General features: G+C 27.8%; 1 protein-coding gene across 2 annotated transcripts; it reads left to right on the top strand.

The window, feature by feature from the left end:
* Positions 1 to 229: 229 nt before the first annotated feature.
* LOC126833609 (uncharacterized) lies at positions 230 to 9574 on the top strand. 2 transcript variants are annotated; one of them, XR_007684982.1, is made up of 9 exons: positions 230 to 489; positions 900 to 1079; positions 1330 to 1484; positions 2090 to 2168; positions 7861 to 7924; positions 8017 to 8052; positions 8128 to 8231; positions 8569 to 8616; positions 9149 to 9574. XR_007684982.1 is itself a non-coding variant. In XM_050565044.1 (6 exons), the coding sequence occupies exons 2-6, from the start codon at positions 7867 to 7869 to the stop codon at positions 9397 to 9399; spliced, it is 423 nt and encodes a 140-aa protein (XP_050421001.1). In that variant the 5' UTR covers positions 2096 to 2168; positions 7861 to 7866; the 3' UTR covers positions 9400 to 9574. The 2 variants fall into 2 exon arrangements, 1 of the variants encoding a protein (XP_050421001.1); XM_050565044.1 differs by lacking the exons at positions 230 to 489; positions 900 to 1079; positions 1330 to 1484 and having other exon boundaries at positions 2096 to 2168; positions 8128 to 8157.
* Positions 9575 to 10228: the final 654 nt, after the last annotated feature.

Below are 10228 nucleotides of genomic sequence, written 5' to 3'. Positions count from 1 at the left end.
ACAATGTTAAGTTGTTATCGTGAGTCAACTAAGCCAAATTACCGTTTTTTCTTTTCAGTCATAATAACATACTATGTAATCTACCTAATCCTCAAATAATGGCAACAAATAATTTTATTGTAGTAATAAATTATACTAAATAATGGGCTAGGTTGAAGATTTAAAAGTAGTACAATTTGGGATTAAAAAACGGAATATAAGAATAAATTGTATTATGCAACCATAACAGTTATCAATAAAAATCCAAACGCTTATTACAGCTGCTATAGTATAAAATTATATTATATTGTATTATTTTGAAAACTAAAATGATTCGTATTTTTTTGTTTTTGGGGTTGGCAATCACACGCAATGTTGTCTATTCCGAGAATATCTATAAAGCCTACAATAATACAAACGGATTAGATTGGTGGCAAACCGGTATCATCTATCAGGTTTATATGAGATCATTTAAAGATACCAACCGTGATGGCATTGGTGATTTAAACGGTAAGTACATATTATAGTAAACAGTGTATTTTATTAATAAGCTATTTTTTAAATTCATGAAACAATTTAATTTAAAAAAAAGACAGGATAGCCAGTTCAAATATTTGCTTTCTTGTTGAAAATAGTTTTAATTACCGATAGATTTTTGTTGAACTCCAACGCTTGTTCGCATCCCATTATTATGTATAACTTTATAAAATATGAGATGGTTTTTACAAAAAGACAACGGTGTAATTGTTTGTTTTCATCTATTAATAGTTATATTTGGTCATACTATTTATTTATTTAATACAAAAATGCATTAAAAATGTACAGTTCATAATTTGATTAATTTTAGGCGATGTGGCATTGGTAAACTATTAATTAAACTATGGTGAATTTTAGTGATATAATTAAATACATTTTTTTAGGAGTAACTCAAAAAGTAAACTACTTAAAAGATTTAGGCATTGGTGCCATTTGGCTTTCTCCGATATTCGAATCACCACAGTTTGACTTTGGTTATGACATATCAAATTTTAAGCAAACTGAAAAAGTCTTTGAAACTTTAGCAGATTTTGATCGCTTACTTAATACATACCATAACGCCGGTAAGCATTATTTTTTTAGTTTGCCCAAAAATATTTATAAAAAAAAAATAGAAATAAATAAATTAGTAACCCAGCTTTATTATGTTGATTCCCCTAGTTAAGCTCAATTTGGACCTTTTCGAAGTGCTAATTTTCCGCTTTAATACCTCTTAACCCGTTGTTACACAACCAACGCTAACTTTTTTGTTTATTTGTAATACTGTTGATACACATATGCTTTAATATATTAATATAAGAAATGTAATCTTAGGAATAAAAGTTTTGTTGGATTTTGTGCCAAATCACTCGAGTCATTTGCATGAATGGTTTTTGAAATCTGTGAAAAAAATTCCACCATTCACAGACTACTATGTTTGGGAAGATCCAGTTTACACAAAAGAAGGAAAACAACCTCCTAATAATTGGGTAAAAAACATTATGAACTTTCTTTACTATCTACACATTAACAATGATTTTTATCAATACACTTAAATGCGCTATGTCATCGTTTAATTATCTAGGTATAATTCTAGGTTCAACAAAAAATTCAGATTTGTCTGAAATAGTTAAAAAATATACATGTTTAATTTGATAAAATACGGATAATTAATTCAATTTCCGTATCTGAGTGTATACAATGTAATTAACCACATTAAAATTACAATGGTTTTCCTAATTTAGGTTTAAAAAAAACTATAACCCCTATAAAAACTTGATTCTATATTTTTCTCTTGGGTTAAAAAACATTCGAATCTCATAGTTTTTATTTTGCGTGTTCATTGGCGACGATCGTTTGTACGAATTTATTTGTAAGTTAATTGTGTACATAGAGCTCCGCTGAGACCCCGCCCTTACTATTACTCATACTACTAAAATATTGAGTAAATGTAATATTATACTTTACTTCGTATTATACTTCAGAGTAATGTAAATATAAATAAGTTGCTCGAAACCAAAAATGACATATGTTTCTTGTGTTAACAAATTCGCAAAAACAATTCTGCAAAATACATCTAGATTTTATTGTTTAGGTCGACAAAATATAAGCCATTCGATCAGTCGTAGAAAAACCATTAAAGAAGCCAGTATAACTATCATTGCAATTATTTAGTAAGTAATATACAAAATTGTTTTCTTATATTTACTGGGTTTATATTTTTTCTGAATACAAAATTTACTAAATGTATATTAAATAATATTTTTAAATATATTTATTTAAAAAAATGTTTTATTTTTATTTTTTATTGGAAATATTTACAATCTGTATTAATATGAGCAATAAGTAAAATAATTTTTTTTACAAAACTGGACGACTTGAGTCCAGTGACACTACTTCAGGTGTAAAAAAATACTTACTGACAATTTAAATACTATTTTTAAAAATTATTCAAATACATTTTTAAACGAAAAATTTTTATTTGAATAATTTGTCATCTAGAAGATTATTTATATATCTTTTATTATAATGATGCAAAACACTGGTTATAACTACGCATTAGGATGGACCAAAACTAATTTTTTTTGTTCTTCTCTTGACATTTTGTTCCTTGGGGGGGTATAACAATATTTCCCTTTTTTTTTTAGTTTTTAATTTTTTTAAGGTATAAATATCAATATTAAACAAATGTTGCTTGTATACAAAATCATCATTAAAAAAAGAGTAATAAACCATTATTTTTTTTTTTTTTTTACAAAAAAAACTTCTATCCAACTAATTTAAGCCTTAGAATTTGGAATTTGCTAAATCATTGATATATATATTATACTCTAAATAGTACCCTAAAATATTATTTTTAACTTATGCCTCATTTAGTTGCAAAGAATTCCGATATACTTACATAACACATTATTCTAACAATAGATCAGAAAAAAATATGATTAAAAAAAAACAAAAAACAAGTTTTGAATACTGTTACTTAACAAATATATTTTTTTTTTAGTTCATTGTTTCTACAAATAATTAACAAAAAACGATATTATTTTTTAAAATAAAAAAAATCTTTATGTAGAAATACATAAATTTTATATACAAAAACATAACACATTATTCTATCAATATATCAGAAAAAAAATTATTTAAAAAAAAAAACCAAAAAAACTAGATATATATATTCAAAACTTGTTCTTTGGTTTTTATTCTGATCTATTGTTAATATAATGTGTTATGTAAGTATATCGGAATTCTTTGCAACTAAATGAGGAATAAGTTAAAAATATTTTAGAAAATTTTACATTCTAAGGCCTAAATTAGTTGGATAGAAGTTTTTTTTGTAAAAAAAAAAAAATACTGATTTATTCCTCTTATTCTATTGATGATTTCGTATACAAGCCACATTTGCTTAAAATTGATAAGTCTACCTTAAAAAAGAAAAAAAAAATTTTTTGATGCTCGTAACCTTTATAAATAATTTTATAAATTTTAAAAAATAGGGAAATATTATTTTACTCCCAAGGAACATAATGTCAAGAGAAAAAGTAAAAAAAATTGTTTTTGGTCCACTCAACTACGCATATCATAGTACGTATAAAAGCGTTTATTTGAAAGTGATTTTATCCTAGTAAGCCAGTAAAGTTGGTTCAAGGCATAATGGAATAAAAACAGTAGGGACGGAGTATTTAGAATAGATGTAAATAGTTTTTTAGTATTGTAGTGTAGGACTTTCAGCATTTGTTTAGTTGTATACCATATTATACTTACATGATATATATTTTAGCTCCTCCTCTAGCCGTAGTCACTCTTTGATGTTTACATCTTGAACACAAAAAAAACATGTATTTTTTAAACAAGTGTTTTGCACTAACTGAATAATATCACCAGAAATTGTTGGGTACTCATATTGTTATTATTATTGTTTAAGTACTTTAAAATAGTAATCCAAAACTTGTTATCAACCAGTCAAAACGTTTAGTACATTATTCTCAATTTAAAAAGTTAATGAAATGCATGTGTTAAAGTTTATGTTTTAAAATTTGCTAACAAAAAAACTAAGTTTAAAAGCAGTTGGAGATATAAAATTTTATGGAAAATCGAGAACACATTTTTGAAGACACTATGAAAAAAAAAAAATGTATTAATTGAGCTAAGTGAGATATTAAGTGGCCCATGATAAAATAATCACACTGTACATGTATGAAAACCACTGAAGCAGTTAGTATTTCCATCATTGCAATTGTTTAAGTAATAATAACGAACTTCAAAAATGGTAACATTGTATGCTATGGTACAATGTTACAATAGCATACATGCTCTCTTTTTATTATTATGTGGTGAACCGGCAACACTGCTTGTGCCACCACCCCCGGTTGGACGAGAGAGAACGCTGATGTAACGCAGCTCGTCTTTGTCAGTAATCCTATGTTTCGTTGACCATTGTGCCTACCGGTCGTTTATTCGCTCGCTGATGTACATCCCGTCATCTTAGACCTTACTCGATGGTCCTATGTTGTTATTTTAGTAATAGTCGTTCGTATAGTTTTAATCGTCATGCGATTTGCCTGCACTCTTGTGCATATATTTCGCGTGCACCCCAGTGCATTATTCACCTGCACCCTTGTACATATAGTTTAATCGCCCTGCGACTCGCCTACACCTTAGCGTGTTCTAGTTCGCGTGTGTGTACTCGTCAGCTACATATCTGTTATCCTAGTGGCCATCATTGGGTTGAGCATAGGTTACAAGACAAATCTTCAAATAGTCGATAAATATCTTATTGTTAATATAAATTTAGAAGTTTTTAGGTTACTGCGCCGTGTGGCATTAATTTATAAGATTTCTCCCCATTGATTAATCATTTTCTGTTCGTTTTGTGTTTTATGTTTAAGTACATATTTTACTTATTTTAATTCCGCATTCGTTTTCAATATTATTGTAAGTGCCATCCTACCATCTATACAGTCCACATTATCCGCTTTTATCTTAAGAATCCTTTAGTGTATTACCTATTGAACCACGCAAATAATCGGATCCAACCTGTGTAAAAAACACCCGGGCGATGGATTATCCAGTAGTATTCAATTATTGTTTGTTTGGTTGTCCAAGGTATAGTTTTATGCCATTCTATTTGAGTAATATTTTCAAGGTTTATTCTATAAAGTATGGCTTGGTAAATTCTTGATTGGTTGTAGTTTAATGTTGGGTTATTTGTTCTTAATAGTTTGAACGTGTAAAGAAGAGACGTATCTCACTATTGTGTTTGCTTTCTATTTGTTTAAGATAGTTCGATTCACACTTATATAATATTATCACTCCATAGTCTATCTTGGACCGAATAATGGCTCTGTACATTATTTTTGAAATTAAAGTATCTGCACCCAAAATGGTGTTTGATATCATTTTGATTAAGTTTAAGTTTCGATTTAAATACATTTTTAGCTGATTTATGTTGTAGCCATGAATTTTTTTGGTTGTAAGTTGGACCTAATATTTTTATTACTGTGACTTGTTCGGTTTCCTTGTTGGCCATTTTTAATGATAGCTTTACAGTTTTACGATTTTTAGTAAAGTTTATACATTTTGATTTTTTGGAGGAGAATTGAAATCCTGAGTTAAGTGTCCAATTAGAAAGTTGGTCTAATGTATCCTGTAAGAAGTGTCTCACTGTTTTAATTCTTTTGCTTTTACAAGAAATATATAAGTCGTCGGTAAATAACGTTGCCTGTATTGGTGCCGAGATAGTATTAGATACATTGTTTCACAAACTAAAAAAAGAGTTACAGGTAGTGTCGATCCTTGAGGGACTCCATTCTCCCAAATATATTTATCCGAACAGCAATTTTCCCCTTTGACCTGAAATGTTCTAATTTGAAGGAAACTTTCGACAAATTTAAACATTTTTTCTTTGTTTATTACTTTGGATAGTTCTCTTTTGATTTAGTGTCTCCATGTTTTGTTATAAGCTTTGGCTATGTTTAAGCTACCCAATTAGTCCAAATTTTTGCTTAACCTGTTGAGTAAAATTTATATCATCTTTTATCTTACTAAGAGAATTTTAAGTTGACTTATATTTCCTAAATCCACTTTGAATATAGCTGAAATATTGTATGTGCTTAAGGTACCAGACCAATCTAAACTTTATAAATTTTTCTAACATTTTACACATGGTGTTAATTAATTTAATAGGTCCATAACATTTAAAATGCAATTTATTTTCCCCAGGTTTTTGTATCGTTACTACATTTCCGTTTTTCTAGCTGTCCGGTATTTTACCGGTATCCCATATTTTGTTAAAATCCCCCTGCAATAGTGTAAAGAGAGGGTATTTTCTATATAATACTTTCGATGTCATTGCAAGAAAATGTTTTTTGGTTAGAAATATAGATGTAACATATTATCAGTGGTTATTTTCATTTTATTTTTGATACTACTACTTCTAAATCTGATTTAATTTGAGTTCGCTCGCTAGGGAATGAGGAGTTTATGTATATCGACATTTTTTTATATTTAGTTTATTTTATTTTAATGTGTTTGTTGACATACTATACACTTAACTTAGTGTATAAGAACTCGAAGTAATGGAGACAAAAGACAAATGGCTGTTAAGCTAACAGTGTTAGCTTCACAAATTGTTTAAGTTACTCCGTTACAAGAACTGTTGAATTTTACAAATACAATTTTTTAAGTTTTACCATAATTTTTTATTTCTTATGAAAAACAAACGGTTTTTTGAATGTAACATGTTTCAGTATTTGTCTTTTTGAACGTTTGAGCTTTCTTGCATGATATTACCTTATTGTTACAAATATTATGTCAAACACAAATTTTGTATTAAAATCAATAAATATACTTATCAAATGGGTTTTTGCCTAGATGTATCATATATTCCAGTTACCAAATTTTTCATTACTCTGTCCATACTTTCCGATCTCTTAATAAATAAACAAAATTCTTCTTCATTCATTAATGTGTCACAGTTAAGAAAATAGTATCGTTATACATTTTCTATACAATCTAATGTTTTGTAATAACTCGGTAAGAATTATAATTGTTTACACTAGGACAAGTATAGGCGATAGTATATACCCGCTCAGTAAATCGATATTTCTAGAATAATATAATATAACAAAGCCAAACTTGCCCAGACACACCGAACTAAATTGCCAATTATTATACAAAATTATTGGGGACCTAAATGAAAAATTGTTGCTTTGCGGTAGTTTTGCGGAACCGTAATGATAAAATAAATTTATTGATCCATTATTAAAAAAGCCAAGTTTGCCCAAAGACACCTTACAATGTTATTTTACTGGAAAAAATCTTGTGAAATAAATTAACAATTTTCGATTCTAATATGCCGGTAATAGGTCGGTATACTTATGGTCCTAGGATTTCCCATAGATGGTCAGGTTGCTGGTTAATTCTTTTAAAGTCATCGTATTTTCTGCATTCTGTTAATACGTATTTGACCGTGAGAGAGGTGCCGCGGGGTTGACATACTGGCTTGTCTTCTTTTTTTAAAATGTACACATGGGTAAGTTTTTGTGTCCAATTCTGAGTCTGTTTTATATGACTTCGATTTTTCTGCTTTTTGGCCATCTTTTGATAATGTTTTTTATTTCAATTAGCTTTGTGTTTGATTGTTGCCACGTGTTCTGCCATTCTATTTCTATTTTTTCTTGTATTATTCTAATAATGTTGTTGTAATGTAGTTGTTTGATCTAGTTATACATTAATATATTGATAAAGAAATAATCCCACACGGAGTTAAACAATTAACATAAGCAACCCTACAATAAATGTTTAGATTTTATTGTAAGTATATCTCCGTCTATTATGACATGTTTTAATTTGTATTATTATTTGCAGACAAAAATGGGAGTGATTTATGTGTTACTCCTGTGTACTATTCTTAATGTTTTGGCAACTAAAGGTATGTAATTCGTTTTTACAAGTGACCACTCAAGGTACTTGTTTTAACTTTAACAAAAAACTAAACAAAATAAATATTCAACTTTCTTACAGATTTAGATTTCTTTCGATCGGAGCTTGAAAATACAAGTCAGTACATATTTCGTTTACAAAATATTTTGTTTAATTTCAAGACTTGCATTTTTTATACATAATTTATTACAGACATACTCATTGGCGCACATATTAACGCCAGTAAGACATACTTAAAATTATTAATACTATACATTTAATGGTTTTGTTGTACTTGCCATTTGCCTGACTATAAGGTAATTTATATTTATGAACTATAATCTCTATAAAAAATGGTTCTAATTAGTGGCCTTTGTGTGTATTGTATTTTTAAAAAATGTTTTTTACCGAAGAACTCCAAGAATTATCAATAGTGGTGAAGTCGAGGATTGATGAGGATAATAAGCTCAAATAACGCAACTTGTGTTAATAATATTTCTCAAAAGAGTCTCCTATACGAACAATATGATTATATATTAATTTAGTTTGTACAATATCATTGATAATCTAGAATAATAGATCATAATATGTATACCTATTAATTTTGCCATAACAATAGACATATGTAAAAATTAATTTTGTTTTAAACTTTAGAGCTCTTATCCGAGATTCAACTGCAAAAAATATTACTCGAAACTTCAGGTAATTATAAAATTCAACATATTTTTACAAACACTTTACAAAACTGAAAGTTTTATTTTAATTGTACTTAAAAACAATATCTCATTCGCTATTACTTCAATTTATGAATATCAATTTGTTTAATTTATTGTTCAACCAACAGTACAAGGTTTAATTGACCCTTTTCATAAACGATGAGTTAATTGAGTAACATAAGTTACTTAATTGCGTTGATGAATAAAATTACTAAATCATAAACAAGGTTGTGTGCAATAGAGTGATGTGATCCAAAACTACTTCACCAATATAATTTTTTATGATTTTAAAATATTTAATTTGCTAGTAAGGACTTCGCAATTTAATTTAATAATTTAAATAGTTGTTTGAATTTCCATACTAAAATTAACTATCATAAGAACTCAATACACTTTTTCTCGTGGGTGAGGATATAAGATGGATAATAGATTAACCTTAATTTTAGTTTGTCCATATATGTATTTTTTTCAGTGCAGTAAGCTAAATTTGGATAACTTTTAAAAACTTTTTTTTTTAGACCTGGATACCTACAACAAGGGTTTTGAACACACATGTCGACTCTTAGGATTGTTCATGAGTATGGAAACTACAGTACCATACGCAACAAGTGCTGATGTTACACCCCCGCCCGACAGCACTTGTGTCATACGTCATGGAAGTGTTGTCTTGCAGTCATTCAAACAATTTATCCATTTTATACGTTTTGTAAATAACGAAAACCATGGTGAAAAAGGGCAGAGCATATTGGCATTTCTACAAAATTATTAGTATATTAGCACACTAATTACAATAATTTGTATTGGCTTAATATACAGGCCATTTAGGTCCTTTTTCGAGACCACTACTCCTCTCCATCCATCCCATCCGTCGACATTGCTTCACCGTTATTTAATATTAGTAATTTTAATTCCTTACTTTTTTCTTAATACAGAAGATGAAACTTCCTTAGTTATGGCTCTCCCATACAAGTATTTTAATTAGTCCATAAAATAATGTTATTTCTAGATAGGTAAATAAGCATTTCTCTACTAAATAATTTGAAATAATACTTCTTAAAAAAAATGTATCTGAAAAATTAAATCACATACAAAATTGGAAAAAATAAAATATAATATATGTGTATCAATTTCAAAAAATATTATAAAACAAACTACAGTTTCAATTTTTACCTTTTTTTTTAGTGTGAATTATTAATTCCTATATAGCTTACCTACAATATCTAAATTTTACAGTAATGCTGAAATTTAAAAAAAAACCACAAATTTTTTTAAAAACCTCAAGCATATGGGTACATAATAGTGATTATATATACCTATATACATATATAAATATATAATATATGTATAGTTTATACATACTGAGGCGATTATTTTATCATGAACCAGTCAATATCTCACTAGGTTTAATCAATAGTTGAATTTATTTTTTATAATGTTTTTATAAAACGTGATCTCAATTTTTCACATTTTTTTTTGTTTTACCCAATTTAGTTTTTTTGATAGCAACTTTTGCAACCTAAATTAATTAGTTCATATATTATGTACATTAGTATATAATATATTAACTTATTAATTATGAGTTTAAAAGTTAGGACGGG

The sequence above is a fragment of the Adelges cooleyi genome, unplaced genomic scaffold, assembly GCF_023614345.1.
Source record: "Adelges cooleyi isolate 19-005CV unplaced genomic scaffold, UGA_ACOO_1.1 ACOO_flye_CR_arks_rails_tigmint_CR_PRNA_1, whole genome shotgun sequence".
Taxonomy (NCBI): Eukaryota; Metazoa; Arthropoda; class Insecta; order Hemiptera; family Adelgidae; genus Adelges; species Adelges cooleyi.
The sequence above is the reverse complement of the archived record's forward strand: the minus strand, read 5'-3'. Positions and strand labels throughout refer to the sequence as shown.